The sequence below is a fragment of the Leptonychotes weddellii genome, chromosome 7 (assembly GCF_054177405.1).
Source record: "Leptonychotes weddellii isolate Sample4059 chromosome 7, ASM5417740v2, whole genome shotgun sequence".
Classification (NCBI taxonomy): domain Eukaryota; kingdom Metazoa; phylum Chordata; class Mammalia; order Carnivora; family Phocidae; genus Leptonychotes; species Leptonychotes weddellii.
Window position 1 is genome coordinate 3,486,007 of NC_138375.1, and position 18,836 is coordinate 3,504,842.

General features: G+C 50.6%; 1 protein-coding gene across 1 annotated transcript in view; it reads left to right on the forward strand.

Moving 5' to 3' along the window:
- The window catches only part of ADAMTS16 (ADAM metallopeptidase with thrombospondin type 1 motif 16), a 131,345-nt gene that overhangs the window by 80,699 nt on the left and 31,810 nt on the right, over positions 1-18,836 (forward strand). The window contains exon 17 of the mRNA XM_081825784.1: positions 11,594-11,720. Within this exon, the coding sequence (XP_081681910.1) occupies positions 11,594-11,720 (127 nt within the window). The remainder of the gene's footprint in view (positions 1-11,593; positions 11,721-18,836) is intronic.

The following is an 18,836-nucleotide window of genomic DNA, read 5'->3' on the forward strand; positions in this document are numbered from 1 at the left end:
GTTGGTTGTGGCTTTTGTCACATTTATTAGCTGCTGTGTCCTCAGGGTCTAGCAATGCGTCTGGCACTCACCAGCCACCAAGGATCTATTTGTCAAGTGGACAAATGCAGGACCTCGATGACTTTTTGATTTAGAAATACATGAAGGCCGTGTTTGGGAAAGGGTGATATGGGGTCATCCCACTGTTACCCAGAAACACACACCCCTCCCCCGTGGGGGCAGCTTCCTCAGGGCTCCCTCGTTTCTTCCTCCCTCCTGCTCCCAGACACAAAGCAGGGAGTGGAGCCTGGAAATGCCTTCCATCATTCAGAATTCGGGTTCCCTTGCTTCCAGGCATTTACTCAGCTCCCAGTGAATAGAGTTTAAAAAATTGTCCTCCAGTGTATGAAGAGTCCTGAAATAGAAAATGGTACCCATCTCTTTCTGTCAAACAAGAGGTTACAAGTTCTACCTGCATATCTCACGTTGGATGGAAAGACCGGGCCGGGAGTTGATGCATCGGGCCTTGCTGAGCTGGAAGAGATAGCGTGGTGTTTGTGACCAGCCTGCCAGGAGTCACGGTGAGGCCCTGCCTCTTAAAATCTCCCGACCTTATGAGCTACTTAAGCCTTTTATGCCTTAGTGAGCCCATCTATAAAATGAGGCTAATAACGTAAGCTACCTTATAGGGTTCCTTTAAGGATTAAATGAGACTACCTGTAAAGCTCTCAACACTGTGTCTACAAGTAAATGTCAGTCCCGGTTCTTCTCTGTTAATGTTACAGCTTTGCCTGAGAAACCGGACAGTTTAGGTTACTAAACTCTTGAAGCAGGAGGGAATCACGTCATGATGTTATTCTCCATGTGGCCCCAGGGCAGGGATGAGGGGCACTTTCCTCCCTCTTTGGGATTATGTCGCCCTCCAAGCATGTGTTTGTGCACATATGTGCACACACGTGTGTGCGGGCCTGTGTGAGTGCATACGCGCATCCCTGGAGAAGTGCGTGCATGGGCGTGCAGGCTTGTACCTGCTGCGGCTGAGGCGTCAAAGAGTGGCCCACCATCTTCCTGCAGGACTGGGACGGAGGCGGCGGGCAGGACGTGGGGGTAGCTTAGGGGCAGCCGTGTGAACGGAGGGCAGGAGGGGCCGCCTGGAAGCTTCCTTCCGGGGAACAGACGACTCGGTGTCTTTGATGCAGGGAGGCGTACCTGGGACACGTCTTCTGATTTCTCCGCTTCCTTGCTGGAAACTGCCTCCCTTCTGCTGACTCAGGTCATCCGTCCGAGCTCCGTCCCGGCAGCCAGGATGATGTGGCGGCTCGTCATCCTGTGGCTGTTGGCAGTCAGGCCTCCTGATGTCCCGGGGCCACTTGCCCCATACTGACGCCCCAAGTTATCACTCTGTTTGGTACTCTGAAACTCTCTTTGGTAGAGTTCTGTCTTCCCTTGGTAGCCCAAGCCTGGTGTCTTGGCATCCGGTCGACACAGTGTACCAGCCTATAGGATCCTTCCTTTCCCAAAGAACAGACTCCCCAAGATCTTGAGTATGCAGATCCTACACTTAACGGCGAGCAAAAGTCTCTGATGAAGGACCCAAGGAAGCCTTTTGAAAAAGGAGCGTAGACAGGAGCGCCTGGCGGGCTCAGTCAGTGAACTATCTGCCTTCAGCTCAGGTCGTGATCCCGGGATCCTGGGGTCAGGCTCTGCCTTGGGCTCCCCACTCAGCAGGGAGCCTGCTTCTCCTCTCTCTGCCCCTCCCCTCTGCTAGTATTCTCTCTCTTATAAATAAATAAAATCATTGCATAAAAGAAAAAAAGACATAGACACTGTACATAGGCTTGAGGGTCGTTATTTTGCTTAATTCTTAGGTCTTGCCATGTTTCCTGCAGGTGAGGTTACTTGATGGTGGACAGACAGGTGAACACAGTGTGGGGAGTACACCCCAGGAACGCACATCGGAGGGGAATACTCAAGGATCTGATAGGCGTCACACAGAAATTAAGGCTAACAGTCAGGGGTGAGAGAAGAAATTTGATTGTTCTTAGCCAAGCCAGTGGGCACAGATTTTCAGGTCCTTGAGCACAGCGAAGACCCCATGTCACATGATTCTCTGTAGCTCTGGCTTAGTTGTGAAAAGTTGTTTCTTAAAGCATCACCTAAACCTGTTCTCGAGTAACCAGGCCAGGTGACACCTGGACACTCCCCAGGGGGGCAGATGTGCTGTCTGGGCACAGCCCACGGAGTTGTGAGGTGGAGGGAAGCAGACTGGGAGCCGGCCTCCCTTGCCGCCCTCTGCTGAGGAGGGAATTTGAGTCTGCGTGTTTGCCTGCGTGCATAAGTACACGGGCGTGTGTTTTATGCGGCCTCTGCTGAGCTCTCTGGTTTGGTTTTCTCTGTTTCTGGGTCAGTTAACGGTTGCAAGATGGATCAAAGATAAACCAGAATTTCAGCTCCGTGGGCACCCCTTGAGGCTTTTGATGCTGAGCCTTCTGGGGAGAATGAGAGGGAAGGAGGAGAGAGAGGCCAGGGCAGGTGGGTGGAGAGGCTGGGGGCCAATTGGAAGTCCCCAGAGGGTCACCTGGGCAGTCAGGCCCCTCCCGCCCCCACCTCTCACTGCCCAGTGTCCGTGATGTCAGCAAGACAGATGTGCATTTTCATGTTGTCATTAGTTTTCTTTACAAATGCCGTAAACAGATAGAAAAGAAGACAAACCGCTCTCTGACCCAAGTCACTGCGAGGATTTTAATACATTCCACCCCAGGTCTTTCCCACGTACAGCCCTTCCTGGGTGCACCCTTCTCTAGACTTGACGGCGACCCCCTGCCACATCACTACGCTCTCTGTATCCACCACTGGCGGAGAGTCTCTTCTAAGGTTTTGAGCGAACAGCCCATTTTTAATGCGGTGGTTCAGAATCTGGAGCCAATATCCTCAAGCATTGTTTATAATGCTTGTCACAATGATTTCAACAAACTGTAACAATGAGCCCCCTGTGCCCCCCAAAAATTCCTTAGTAATTACAGATTTAGGCTCCATGTTTTGGTGGGTATTTTGAGGGCATGGTTCCTAAACGTCTTGAGCAGAGAACACGTGTGAGCGCATGTGCGTGCACACACAGTCCTGTTCGCTTGTGGGCACAGATTTGGAGCGGTGGCGTGAGATCTGAGGTATGGAGTTGTAAAGAATCCGATTTCACCCTGCGGGGCCTGACTGCCTACCGGTGTAAGATCCCTGCCTGTGTGGGAAATCCCATGCAAGGGTAACTGAGGCGCGGTGGGCATCGTGAGTGGCCCCAGGGCAGCAGCATCCTCATCACGCAAGAACTTGTGAGAAATGCAGATTCTGGGGCCCATGCCAGCCCTGTAGAACCCGAAGTCCTCAAATCCCAGTTTGAGGACGCATCCAGGGGTCTTCTCTCCTAACACACTATGTGGAAAGCCCACTTGCGGGCCCCCGCCCGGAGCCTGAGGCCCTCACAGGCACCTCTGCAATCCGGTTCAGGAACCACAGGGAAACCCACTTCCCGGGGAGAGCGGCTGAGAGAAGACAGGGACTTGAGTGAATACCCCTCAGTGTATAAATGGCAGCCTCAGGATTGCCCACCAGGGACTATGATGGTCCAAGGGCAGCTTGATGCTCTCTGGGAGCGGAGTTAAGACGGGTTAAGTGGATGGCCAGGAGGAGAATTACAGACAAGAACTTTCCTGGAAAACACCCAGGACCCAAGTCAGACTGTTAGCATCTCCTCCCATGTGATTTTAATCAGTCATTTTGAAAAAGGAGGAAAGCAGTTCCCGCTAACAGGATCCCAGACCTACTTACTGTTGTTGGTGGATGATAACTGAAGGCAGCTCTTTGACTGGCTTCGGAAGCCGCTTGGAAGCCAGGTCCGAGGTGGAGGAGGGCCATGATGGGCTCTGCCCCGTGGGTGTCCCTGCAGGTCCCCGCGGGCAGCTCACATCCCCTCTGCAGGGAGGTTCCTGCCAAGTGCCAGCCCCACGTGTCCCACCAAGCCAGAGCCCCCCCCCTTACTCACACCGGCCTTTGCTTCAGAGGAGCAGCCCCTCCTTTCCGAGGCTGACACTCAGATACCCTGGACCTTGTCACCACGATTCCTCGCCACCAGACCGGCCCTTCCTCTCCTTCTGTTCCTGAAAGTGCTCAGTCCTCCCCAGCCTTGGAGGGACACCTTCTTCCTTCTCCCACGCCCTCCCTTTGTCCCTTGCCTTCGCTGCCTGTTCACGAGAATGACCCTCCTTTCCGTCCATCTGACTGCCTGCCCTCCTGACCCTCACTCTTACGTGGATGCTTTGGAATAATTTAACTAGCATTGGTATTATTTCTTCTTTTAGATGTGGTGGGATCTATTTGCAGCATCTGACTCTTGCATTTTCAGGAATTAGGTCTTTGAGACAGTTTTGTAGTCTGTCTGGTAATTAAACCACATAGATTGTTTCTCTCTTCTGTAATTTTGCTAATTCAGAAAACCATATTTTTCTGTAAGATTTTAAATATTATGCTTATAAATTTGAACAAAGCGCCCTCATTAAATTCTCTTCATTTCTTCTGTGTAGGATATTTTCTTATGCTCATTTCGTATCTAGCATATTTGTTCTTATTCCTTATTTTCTTCATTAAGTTGGTGTATCAGCGGCAGGTTAACCAGGAAAATGCGTCATTCTAGGTAGGTCATGCCGGAAGGTATTTAATATAAAGGATCACTTGCTTATAAAATAGTTGGAGGGTGGAGGAGTAAAGGTCAGAGAGAGACACCATTAGCTCTCAGAGTCCCTCTGGCTATTTAAGAACCAGGAAGTCGTGGAACATTCCAGAAATCACCCGTTAGGCGTAGAGCCAAGCCAGCCTTGACACAGAGGGTTCCCAGGAAAATGCCTGCCTTACCGCAAAGCTCCTGCTTGCCAAAGCACATGCTCAGACCCGCCTCAGCCAGGAGGGTGGCGATGCGTCTCTGACCTTCTCCCGCCCCATCCTGTGTTCCTGCCTCTCCTTGGTGGGATCTAAGCCAGTCTCCCGGGCAAGAGGGCACAATCCCCTGCCCAAAGTCAGCTCTTAGATATTCCACTGTCCCTTTTGCAACACAGGTTTTTGTCTGGAATCAAGTACTCTGACATCTGTTCGTTTTCTAATACACTGATTTCTGTTTCCATCTAGATCAATTCTTTCTACTTCCTTGAGCTCTTTTTCTCATATCCTCATTCAATCTTACATTCATGGGTTTCCATTCTTATTTATCGGTATAAGTATTTCCGACCGTGAACAGTCCTCCAAGTGGGATGTGCGACATCCCACAAATTCTGTTTTATACCATGTTCACCATTGTTTGATTTTTCTTAAAGATAGTTTCTATTTGTCAGAGAGAGAAAGAGAGAGAGATAGAGAGAAAGCACAAGCAAGGGGAAGGCAGGACAGAGGGAGTGGGAGAAGCAGATGGCCCGCTGAGCAGGGAGCCCGATGCGGGGCTCGATCCCAGGACCCTGGGATCATGACCTGAGCTGAAGGCAGACGCTGAACGACTGAGCCACCCAGGCGCCCCAGCATTGTTACTTTCTTTTTTTTTTTTAAAGATTTTATTTATTTATTTGAGAGAGAGAGAATGAGAGAGAGCACATGAGAAGGGGGAGGGTCAGAGGGAGAAGCAGACTCCCTGCCGAGCAGGGAGCCCGATGTGGGACTTGATCCAGGGACTCCAGGATCATAACCTGAGCCGAAGGCAGTCGCTTAACCAACTGAGCCACCCAGGCGCCCGCATTGTTACTTTCTTAAATGCATTTTTTCGAACCTACTAATTGCCCTCCTGTTTTGTCCTATTTCTAGTAATTGCTAAAAATTTCGAGGCAACGCTGCACTCCCCCTTTCTTTTCTTCACTGTCAACGTTCTCCCTTACCCACTGATGTCCTACAGGGTTGTCAACCCAAGAGTGCACTGCCCGTGTGCGCATACATTTTAGCCACGATGACTGAGGGTGAGCGCCCATCGCGTTTAGGGGGCTGGGATCCGGGGTTCCGGCCAGAAGTCTTGCATTTTGTGCGGCTGTGGCCGATGCACCCACTGGTGCCCCATTAAGGAAGAGGAAAGGTCTCCAAAGTCACCAGCTAAGAAGAGACCTGGCAGAGTCAGGACCCGCACATGTGTAAGACAAACCCCCGTTTTCCTTTGGGTAATATATATGTACATTTCGTACATTGTAACTAAATTATTTCAGGAATTACTAGCTCCAGATCTCCTTCTTACCCAGTTAACAGGTAGAAGCTCTGGCACTCGGCTGACACTTAGGCACTCAGGACTGAAGCCAAACAACGGTCTCCAGTAAAGAAGAAAAACAAGCACTTTAATAAAGTCAACCTCTTTGGCCATTTCAAAGCAAAACCCAGTTTTGTATTTGCTTAACCGAGAGCCTGTGACTTGCTCGGAACCCCTAGGGGCCATTAAGGCCAGGTTGTTTGTTGGGACTGGAGCAGCAGGGCTGGATTTCACACGCCTTTAATTTCAAAACAGGAAACCAGACTGAAGCCATTATCTAAAGAGTCACACCTCCTAAAAAGTCAGACGAGTTTGGTTAAAGAGTTAAAAAATGAACTTTTAAATTGACATATAAGTGGAGAGAAAAGATTAGTTTTCCTTCTCTTTTCATTAGGGTGAACAAACTCTTAGCAATTTTAGGAAATTGTACTGTTGCTCAATATTGGCCTCATATTGGCTTAATTTAGGGAGTCCCCATGATTCTTTGCAGAACAGCTTAAACAGACATTTGTTTCTCTTTTTTTCTCCCCAGTTTTATAGTTTCTTATTCCCTGTTAGCAGTGGAAATTGGGTTCATAAAACATTGATGCAGATTTCATCTCTACATTGATATGTGGGCGACTCCTCAGAACCGCCCAACTCCTCCGAAGTAATGTATAAATAAGGGAATATACCCCTATCTGCTTTGATGATTTTTTGTCTGGGCATTAGCTCCCCCACTATTAACTTGTCTGAACTTAGAAGTTCCTGAATGTAATGCAATTGGCCAGTGGCTTAAAAACTCTTTAGTAAGTGAGGGCACAAAGTGATCCACGCACGCGGGGGGGATTATGGAGACAGGCAGCGTATGTTCTCTGCCGCCCAGAAATACGCCCCACAGGATGACACGGATGTCTTCACTGAACCTTGTCCTTAGAGACTCACCGTGTGTCTTGCCCACGCCCGCATGCTTCGAGAGGGAGCGGGTCCTCATTACCGTTTGCCAGGACAGATGAGCACAAACCTGACTCACCTCGCCTCAGCTGTCTTTATTCACAACACTTCTGACACCAAGTGTGTGGCCTTTGCCACTCCAACAGCCCCCAATTGTCCGTGGCCAAGGGGATGTCTGCAGGTCAGTTCTGACACGAACTACCTGGGTTACTCAGACTGTACCAGTTTCAGGGCTCGGCCTCAGAAGACTGTTCCCAGTTAAAACATCAGTCACAAGTACTGGGGGCCACGCGGACCCACACTTCTGTCTGATGTGGCTACAAAGTTGGGGCTTCTTGCAGTCCCTCCCTTTCAGGTTTGATAATCTGTGAGATCAGCTCACAGAACCCAGGAAGGCACAGTACTTGGAAGTACTAGTTTATTCTAAGGGAGAGGAATGAAGAGCCAGAGGAACGGGTACAAGGGGAGACTTCAGGGAGCTCTGTGCCTGTGGAGCTGGGGTGTGCCGCCCTCTCGGCATAGGGATGTGCTCATGGACCCAGAAGCTCTCTGAACCCTGCGGGTTATGAGACATTTTTGAACTTAGTCCTGATTGATTAAATCCTTGGCCTTTGGTGATGAACTCCATCTCTGGCTCCTCTCCCATCCCTGGAGGGCAGGGATGGGGCTGAAAGTTCTAATCTTTTATTCCTATCTGGATCTCTCAGGAGGCCAGCCCCATCCTAGGCTCCCCAGGGCCCAGCCTCCAGTCACCCGTTAGCATACAAAAGACATTCTTTCAACTTTTACATTCTTACCTGTAATTTCCAGGGTTTTAGGAGCCACTAGCCAGGAACCAGGGACAAAGACCTATATACTAACTTTTTACTCTGTCACACCTCTTGTAGCTCTGGACCTACAAATCCTGGCTTCAGATTTTTCCCAGAGCAGCAGTTCTCAGTGTGTGGTCCCCGCACCAGCAACTCCTGGGCATTGGCCAGAATCCTCGGGCCCCACCCCAGACCCACTGAATCAGAAACTCTGGAGGTGGATGCCTCATTCTGCGTTTTAACAAATAAGACAGTTCTGATGCCTGCTCCAGACCCAGAGCCGTTGACCAGGGGGATTCAGAGGAGGGGGTATTTTGGTCTCATTTAAAGGGATGAGAAGAAATCAGGCAGGCATGCCGAGGGGATGGCCCTGGAGGACAAGACAGAATCAGAGGAGCGGGGAGGTCAGCACCAGCGAGGCTGGAAGGAAAGGGCTAGGAAGCCTCGAGTTTAAAACAAGAAAAATAGGCATTTAATCTGTGAGTGGCATGAGTGTGTGTGTGTGTGTTTCAAAGGAAATGTTTTTGCTATCAGTTTGACATTTGGACTTGGGAGGAGGAATACCTGGAGGAAGGCATGGGTTCGGGGCTACAAGACCGACCCCGTTGACCCCACGGGAGACCCCAGACCACAGACCTCAGGGCAGGTGGGGTCTCAGGCAGCCTGCTTTACGAGGATGTGTCTGTATTTGTGTTTTTGTTAGACAGTGTGGTCTGTGTGTCCAGCAGGCAGCCAGGAGACTTTAGGCCAGAGTTGAAAGGGAGTCTGACCCACCCCAGGAAAGCACTTAACAGGAAAATGGAAGAGGATCAAGCCCAGCTTCTCCCTCCCTGAGTGGGTACAGCCCTGCAAGGGCTTGAGTAGAAGAGGGGCCTGCATCTGCGTGTCTGCGTCGGTCCCGTGTGGGCCGTAGTGACAGGCCGCACAGCTGGCTGTCCCTGTCTCGAGGACGTCGTGGGACGGTGTGGGACACACTTGCTTTCCAGGTGGAGTCAAGAGGAAGGCCTCCTGGGTTTACTGAGCGCTGCGTCTGGAAGCCTTACGTATGCGCTGTGCCGGGTGGGCGACTCCTGAGTCTTGCTCAGAACACGTGGAATCGGAGCTGTCACCATACTCATCCCACTCAAATGTCCCACACGGGTCACCAGGCCCAACACAAGCAGGGGGAGTGGCAGAGGGAGAAGCAGACTCCCCGCTGAGCAGGGAGCCCAACGCGAGGCCCCATCCCAGGACCCTGGGACCGTGACCTGAGCCGAAGGCAGACGCAACTGAGTCACCCAGGCGTCTCCTAAATCTGTGTTTTAGGACAAGTGTTGGGGCTGAGATGTTACCATTTTTATTACCATTCTGTCGCCTCCTGGGGTTAAGGCTCATCTTCAATGAACTTGACCTTCTTTGGTGTTTAAGGGCATTCATTTTGTGTGATTTAAACCTTGCTCTTTAATAGAAATACTCTTTAGGATTATCCATATGTTTAAGTAAATTTTCTCAAACTTCTGCAGAAGTAGTTCATGATCATTATCAAAGTCTTTTTTTTTTTTTTTTTTAAGATTTTGTTTATTTATTTGACAGAGAGAGACAGCTAGAGAGGGAACAAAAGGAGGGGAGAGAGAGAGAAGCAGGCTCCCGGCTGAGCAGGGAGCCTGATGCAGGGCTTGACCCCAGGAATCTGTGATCATGACCTGAGCCAAAGGCAGACGCTTAATGACTGAACCACCCAGGGGCCCCTCAAATTTTTTTTTTTTTCAGAGAGAGAGAAGGAGTGTGGGGTGGAGGGGCAGAGGGGGGGGTAGAGAGAGAATCTTAAGCAAAGTCCATGTCCAGCGCAGAGCCCAACGTGGGGCTCTATTTCAAACCCGGAGATCATGACCTGAGCCAAAATCAAAAGTTGGACGCCTAACTGACTGAGCCACCCAGGTGTCCCTCAGTCATTTTTAATAAGCTGTTTCTCATCAGATTCCATTGAAATTGGGCAGAAATAATTGCAAAATTTACATTAGGGAGCATAAAATAAAAACTACACAGCTTGGTTAAAAATATAATTATGTTACATCAGCAGAGAACTGAAAAATTTTACAAAACTGCCAAGATCCTAACTACGATTTCCTTGTCCTTCATCAGCACCCACTGAGCCTAACCCCTCGGAGTGGGCAGTTTGGGGTCAGACACATGAACTTCCATGGTGATTTCCTGTTGGAACCAGGGAGGACTCTCCTCTTCTGACTGCTTAAGAAAACCAATTTCCTAGAGAATGTAACATTCCCCATCTAAGGCATTGACTTGTCTTATTCCTTCTGACCAAGTTTAGCCACACTGTCCAATGTGTATTTTAGAGACTTCTAGTTTTCCTTGAGTAAAGAAGGATTTGTCTTCACATGGACCCTAGTGTTAGAGATGGTTGTGCCTGGCATCTACAATCTACTTGGTCTGTCTCTTGCTCTGAACATCCAGTTGGATATAGGGGATGCTGAGTTGTGCCCGGGCTTGGGCTGCAGACACGGGGGACAGAGGGGCCACATGAGCAGCAGGACTTCATCAGGCTTTCCAAGGGCAGCAATGAAATCATTTGTAGATCTTAGTATATTTTAATTGTGTTCATTTTAAAGCAGTACCAGTTGGGTTCTTTTTTTTTATTTTTTTCTCCATCGGATGAATTCTTTAATACCGTCCTTCAAAATGTGTATCTAGTTAGAGTCCCCTTAGTATTGTGGTAAAATATACATGACAGAATGTTTCTCAGAACTGTTAAGTCCGTTCACACTGTTGTGCAAACATCCCCACCATCCACCTCCAGATCTTGATCATCTTCCCAGACTGAAAGCTTGTGCCCATGGAATAGTGACTCATCAATCCCCCTCCTCCCAGCCCTGGGCAAACCAACATCTTACTTTCTGCCTCTCTGGCTTTGACTATTCTGGGAACTTCATGTAAAGAATAGTACCTTTTTTTGGTAAATTGAATGAATTGAAATATTGAACAAATTTGGACATGTTTTCAAAGCTGTAAACAGCACTGGGGATATGAATAGGGGCTGAGGATTGAACCCACTTTCATTTCTACCATTTCCACTGACCTCATTCAATAGGACAGCTAAGTCATTATTGTGAAAAGGCCTCCGTTCAGTTTATAACCATGGCAAAATTTAACTCTGGAATCTCTGGTGACAAACTGCTTTATGTTTTTTTGTCTGTATTTTTTTCTGGCTTATTATCGATTGCTTCCTATTGTGACTTATCAAGTGGAAATCAGGCATGTTATGTTTCTTTTGAGAAGTGGGTGATGTTCCCAACTCCAGAAACAATAGGAAAGAATGATGTGTCATCAAATGTATGTTGGCACCAATTACAAGACAAAGGCACGTGTTGACTTTAAAGATGCGGAGATACAGGAGAGAAGTACAGGTAACTTAGAATTGATGAAATTCCCTGATAAAAATCACAAAGACAGATCAGAAAAGAACCAGTATGCCAAGAGTTGGCCAACTGGTCATTAGCATAAAGACTTGCCAATATGGTAAATCCTTTTTAAAAAGGGATTTCATTGCTCTTCCTCTGCCTTTCCCCATGGGGCACATTTCTGAGTCTATTATACGTTGCACCCTTTCCTGCAGGGCAGATGACCACGAGGGCGGGCTGCTACCGAGACCTGAGGTTTCAAGTCAACACATCGTTCTGTAATCCCAGCACCAGACCTGTCACGGGGGTGGTGTCTTGCAAAGTATCTGCCTGTCCTCCCAGGTAAGAGCTGCTGCGTTCATCCAGACAGGGGTCATAGTTTTGCAAATATACTCGGTGAGTCTTGGGAGCTCCAGAGTCTAGAGAAGGGAAGAGCTGATTGTTGTCATGTAATCGGGGATGAGGAAGAGGCAAGAGTAACCAGAAGTGCCTGAACAGGTATGTTTGGAATATCTTGTGAACGTAAGTGCAAGTTCTCCTAACGGCATCCTATTTGCTGTATTTTCACTGTAATCACCGCAGGCTGGCAGGGGTGATAACATACCGTGGTGACAGTAACGTTTTCCCTCTCAGCCTCCAGTTCATTCCGTTCTGGTTTATTTGCCTACTGAATGAAATGTGTCAGAAGGATGCATTCATAGGCCTGCCAGGTGAGGCAGGGTGTGTGGATTGCTGCAGCACACACATGCACACACACGCACATGCACACGCACACACATGCACGCACACGCGCACATGCACACACATACACGCACACACATGCACACACGTACACGCATGCACGCATGCGCACACGCACGCACACGCACACATGCACACACGTGCACGCAGTGGACACACACATGCACACATGCACATGCACGCACACGCACACGCACATGCACACACACGCACATGCACACACATCCACGCACAACGCGCACATGCACACACGCACACACATGCACACGCACATGCATGCACACGCGTGCACACAATGGACACACATGTACATGCACACACATGCACGTGCACACACATACACACGTGCACACATGCACGCGCATACACGCACACACGCACACGCGCACGTGTGAGACTGAGCGAAGGAAGCCGGGGCCCTGGCATCCCGTTCTGCCCGCGGTGCTGCCGCCCCGAGATAGTTCTCAGGAAAGCGCAGGTGCCCGGAGTCGGTGGGCTGGGCCAGGCCCCGCGGAGCAGCCTCGGCCGGCCCTGCTCCCAGCTGTGACAGCCCAGGCATGCCCTTCCCCTCTCTGTGCTCAGTGGCTTCATCTTCACGGGGGCCACGGCCCAGAGGGATTGTGAGAATCATCTGAGTAACATATTTACGGAATGGAAGTCTGACTCCAGATTCTTCAGACAGCCGACGCACTAAAAACAGTACAAGATAATCTCAAACTTCTTGATTTTTAAAGATCCACGGTAGCTGGCGAGCTGATTCCAGGTTTGTGGAAATATGCCTCAGCAGCGTGATGCTTTCCCGGGAGACAGGAACACACAGGAGGGAGAGGCCCCATGTCTCCCTTCATCTCTGAGCTGTTGGGTCCCTGGTCACTGGCTCAGGATAGAGATGGAGGCCACTTACCCGCATCTGAGAGGTCAGGACCATTCCTTCCACCACGGTGAGGGGGGTCCTCCCTGGGGACATCCTGTCCTCCAGTCTCCCTGCTCCCTCAGGGGCTGGGGACCCATCACCTCACAAAGCCACCTGCCCTGCCCCAGTCTGGGCTCCTCAGCCAGCTCGCCCCACGGCCTGCTGTTGAGAGGTATGCCAGTCGAAACTGACATGAGGACTTTGGTGCTGGAGGCCCATCACCCACCAGTGCATGGGTGCCGACCTGGGGATCCTTTCTGGGGCTGGACAGGCTCTTGTAATGGCCACACTCCTTGATCCCCTCGTCATATCCCTCCGTGGGAACTCCGCGGGCCCATGCGCCTTGTGGGCTGTGCTGAGCTGGACAGCGAGAACACAGGCCACCGCAAGGCTTCTCCAGGGCCCGAAGTGACAGGCCAAGTGCACAAAGTTCTGGATGGTTTAGGAAGTGAAACTCACGGTTGGCAGAGGGAGGCCGGTGGCAGCGTGCACCATTGCCTGCAAAAACGATCATGCAGTGGGAAGGAGACAGATGGTGGGGCGGCCTCCTGCCCAGTGGGTGCACCCCTGGGACTCCCTTTTCCTCGACGGCCGGGTGGGCACCTGTGTTCCAAGTGACGCAGCGTTGCTGTCACCGTGACCTCGATGGCAGATCTCCACGGAACCTCATGACCTGGGAATGCTTGCTGACATCGTGCTGAGTTCTTGCCAGGGCCCACTAACCTGGGCACCTCAAAACAGCTAGTTAACTTTGCTGCAGAGAAACCTCCCTCACTGAGACGAAGAGACATGTGTGCATGTCACTTTTATGTGCATGCAGAACCAGCCTTAGTGAAGGTAGATCCGTTTAAGCTCCGGATAATTGGAAATGGTTAGTGTTTGCATGAAGTCAGCCCGCAGTCCAGCCCGCCTGTCTGCTCGATGAGGCTCATCAAGGGGGATGTAGGGAAAACACCCAAGACGAGGTCCCCAACTCCCGGCTGCCAGCTTCCTGCCTTCAAGCATCACCTGACTCAGCTGTGAACTGAGAGTGGGAACCCAGAAGAGGCCTCTCTGTGTCTGTGACCCATGCAGGGCTCGACCTGGAAGCAGGAGAGGCCAGAGTCACGGGCGGAGCCGCTGGTGCTTCCTTGGAGGGCGCAGCCCCACCCCCACCGTGTGCACACACATTGCTTCACTCCCACACGGAACCCCCGCTAGATGTCCCCCAGCCCTCCCAGCTCGTTCTCTGGGCCGTGGGAAGCGAGCGGCAGCAATGCGGGTGCGCTCCATGGGCGCCCTGCAAAGGCTGTGCTTCCTCCTCTTCCTCTCCAGCTCCCTTCCATTCCTTCCTCACTGCCCCAGCTCCAGCCCTGTGGGCAAGGCCAGCCCCAGGCATGTGGAGCCCAGGATGGGGGGCTGTCAGATTCCCTGGTGACCTCCCGAAGCAGAGCTGCCCTCACCTGGAGCCCAGCTGCCTACCAGCTCAGACTTGCAGGAAAGGAGAGCTAGTCTCCTGTGTTGGAGCCCTGACCATACGGTCCCCGTTGGTGTGGGAAGCCACCGTCCTAACTCCGGCATGCCTCGCCTGTGAAACCGAGGTCCAAGCCACCCCTCACTGGCCACCGCCTCCTCGTGTCACTGCAGCTCACGCAGTCCTGGACCCACACTCCAGTTCTCCTGTCTCACCTGGACAGTTGCCTTCCCACCTCTCACTGTCCAGGACCACCCCGGCCCGCCCTCAGCCCAGAGGCCAGGGATGGCACTGTAACCCTTGTCCCGCCAGCCCACTGGACCTGCTGTCACAGTTCTTCCTTCGTTCTCCTCCCCCAAAACCCAACCTGGCTACACCCAGCACGTCACCCAGGCCGTGCACGGTGCTCAGGATCTCCAGGCTGCAGGAAGTTCAGAGCCCATGTTCTCAGTGGAAAAGGATGGGCCCTCTCTTAGTGGCCACCCAGGATGGCCATCCCACCACCCCTCCCAGGACAAGGATTCTGTGTCACCTCCAGTGTCCTCCAGAATTCCTCCTCCTCCCCATCCACACTCTCAGCCCATGACATCGGACCTCAGACACAAGAATCAGGTAAGGGCCACCTCTGCTTCTTGCTAACAGCCCACCTGTGAATCCTCCACTCGCTCTGGCCCTTCTTCATAGTGAGCCAACGGTCTCGTTTCTTCCCGAAAAGTCCGCATGGGTTATGTCTCTGATTCCCCTTTTCCATCAGGCTTATCGATTCCTTCCAACAAAGATTTCTAAGTGGATGTTGGATTTTCCTTATGCTGTCTTGTAAACACACACATATTAGGAGATCACTCATTTTATGGGCAGGTCACCTGTTTAGCCCATTGTTTTTCTCCCCAGGCCTCCTCTGCTTCCCTGGAGTTTGTCTTTCTGGTTTTGAGGGATCTATTGTTAAAACATCTCTATGTTCTTTGATGTATTCTAAACTTACTCAGGTAAAATTTTGTAAGTAAATTCTGTCAAGAGCTTTGTATGCTGAAAGAAAAGGCACAGTTCAGAGCAAAAGGACTAGTCTAAGGGAAATTGGCACTGATGAATGGGAACAGCATTGTTAAAACATAGTGAGGACTCTCTAAATTCATCCAGGAAACATCCAGAGGCCTCCATCCATCTGGCTCTTTGATTTATGTCTAATGTTTTTGAATATTTGTATTCTTATCTGAAGGAGAAAGCTTTTGGCGACAGTCCTAAGCTTGCTGTAAACCTAATGCCATACTTTCCTGCTGGGAGATCCCTAATGAGGTTCCTGCTACATCCCCAGCAAATAGCAGAGGCCTGATGACCAATGGGACCCCGCAGGTTTGTGCTGAACAGGTGGGGCAAGGTGTCCCAGCCTCTGGCCCCAACTGTGTGCATCAGAGTCCTTTTGACGGAGTGGACTGGGTTGGCCGGGGTTACGAGGATGGTGGAGAGCAAGGATGGTGTGAGCTCAGGAGCTGGTTTAAAGGTGTGGTTCAGATCTCCCTTGGGTGTCCACTTTGTATGTAACCAGGGTGATAGAGAGCGAGGGTTTGTTGAGGGAATTCATGTGAGATCCATGCGCTCTACGCACAACACATGGGCTAAGCACTCGATAACTCTTGGCTATTTTTATTTAGGGTGTAAAAGGAGAAACAAATTCACATCCATTATTTATTTAGTCTGTGAAGCAAGACTATGGCAAAACACAAAAGAATGAACTTATATCACATGTATTAATCCCTGTGCATTTTTATTTTAACAACTGAGTTGGGAAAATAGATCTTAATTTAAAAAGTTGTTTTGCTTTCCTCTGTGATGTAAGATACATTTCTCTCTTGCCCAGAAAACTGGCAGTTTTTTTGTTCGTTATTCAGTGGGATCCGGGAGTGGGGTCTTTAAAACATCTTAATCCGTAGCCCTCTTATCTTTAACTGAAATGAAAATGAAAGCCTCCTACACTGGTTGCAACTCCTGACCTCCCCATCAGCGTCCACATACTTGCCTGGGCTGAGGCTGGAGCTGGTGCAGCAGGAGGGCTGTGGAGCCCCAGCCTCAGTGGCCATGTGGGCTCCCCAGCTCGTAAATGGGAGTGGGGGCAGTGGGCTGGGAATCAGGAGTCTCCTCCGTGGAGGAAGATGATCCTAATAGGTCCTGGAGGCTGTGGCGGGCAGGAGCATCATGGCTAAGAACCAGGCATCAGCACTTCCCAGGTGGTCCTCTGGGCTGGAGCGAGGCCAGGGGGCAGCCTGCGGCTTCTCCCGGCTTCTGCTCCACACGGAGGGTTGGCTCCGTGCTGGCCTTGGAACGGACAGCAGGGGGCGCGCCCAGGGCCCCGCTACCTCTGTCCTCCTTGGAGCGTGAACCAGGCTGTTATCGCTTGCCTGTGAAACACGAACCATAAATCACACAGATACTTATTTCCTTTATATTTCTGAGCTTATCTAAATGGAGTGGCCCTTCATGTCATTTATCTTAACTAGTATCTGGTTTTGGAAGCATGAATACTAACAGCACGGCTTCCTGGACAATGGCGGGAAGATGCAAGAGGAAATACTTTCCAGATGGGAAACAGGCCTTTTTCCTCCCTCTTCACGATTCTCCTAGGAATGCAGAGTAAGAGTTTAGGTAAAACAGACTGTCATCAAATAGACTATGTTTTCTTGTTTTAGAAAGTCATGCAAAGACAGCCCCCCTCTGTAGTACTTTCCACTGGGTGGACTATTTCTGCCCACACTTTGGTGACTCCGTACCAACCCGTTAGCAGAATTGTTTGCTTTTACCCGAAGTGCCTGGATCACCATTTGGTTGCACATTGTAGAAATGCAAGGTAAGGATTAGCAGGATAACTCTGTTACGGATGCTGTCCTACAGCAACATTTCCAGTGACAGGAGAGGGGGCCGTGATTTTTTGTCTCTCACCTCTTTTAGATACAAGCAACACAAACACGAACTGCCTAGGTTACCAAGGGAATGAAAAGAACCATCCTCACTTCGGCGGTTCCCACGTTTGAAAGGGTTTGACTCATGGGAATGCCAAAGAAGTGAGCGTGTTAGTTCCTTTGATTGTCTGAGTGGCTGAGAATGAACTAGCAGCGGGACTGGCTCTTGGGCATCCGACCTGCATCCAGGGCCCGGGGTGCAGAAGGGTCGTTGCTTGCTCTCATTCACTGCCATTCCAACTTGAAATTCCTAACGGTCTTTGAGTCTGCCCTGGCTTCCACGAATTATACAGCCAGTCCCTCCCAGCAGCCCCTCTTCTGTTCAACAGTGTTATCTGGAACAGGGCTGGGAAAGCGATTCTTCGGGGACTTCTGATCACAGGTGTCTCCTGGATGCCACAGCAGTAGACTTGAGGGATGGAGGCTCCTCTGTGCAGTCCTCTCCTGCTTTCTCCCCTTCACGTACGGGATGCGTGCCAATGTGGCTGAAGAGAAGGACCCTCCCAGGGTCACAGTCTGTGAGGATGCGTCCTCTGGGCTCCACGCTCCCCCGTCCTCTTCGTCTGGCCGCGGGCCCAGCTCCGGCAGGGAACCTGACGCTGTGGCTCACGCCCAGAGACGCCACCTCCCAAAGAGCGGCGGACCCTGTTCTTCTTTCTGTGTCTTGTCCTACCCCACGTGCCCCCAGTGAGAAGGCATCTGACCTTCTCCGTTTGGTCAGGGAAACCAGAAGAGTGTGACATTGACGCTGCCTTTAGAGGGATGTTTGGCTAAAGTATGATGTCACCAGTTCAGGTGCGAGCGTCAGGACAGAGTCTGACGCGACTGTACCTTAGTACGGAAGATGATGTCTGACCGCGCTCCCCAGGGAAGGAGATCACTTGACACCAAAACAGTGAATTTCAAATGCACTCGAGGGGTCCTTTCTGGCTCAGTGTAGAGCCTGTGGCTCTTGATCTCAGGGTTGTGGGTTCGGGCCCCATGTTGGGTGCAGAGATCACTTAAAAATAAAATCTTTAAAATGCGTTCAAGGTGGTACAGGTATTTGTTAGGATGTATCGTCAAGGAAAGTCAGGTTACAAATAGGAACAAATGGAATTCGTCATAGGCAAGGCTGATTTCTTTTTTTTTTTAAAGATTTTATTTATTTCAGAGAGCAAGACAGAGAAGGGTGAGCATGAGCAGATGGGAGGGGCAGAGGTAGAAGGAGACTCCCCAGTGGGCAGGGACCCCGACACAAGTCTCAATCCCAGGTCCGGGATCATGACCTGAGCCGAAGGCAGACGCTTAACCAACTGAACCACCCAAGCGCCCTGGCAAGGCTGATGTAATTTACTTCCTCAGTCACTTACATATTAACGTAAAAATCGTTGCAATAGGAATATAAAAAATAATTAGCT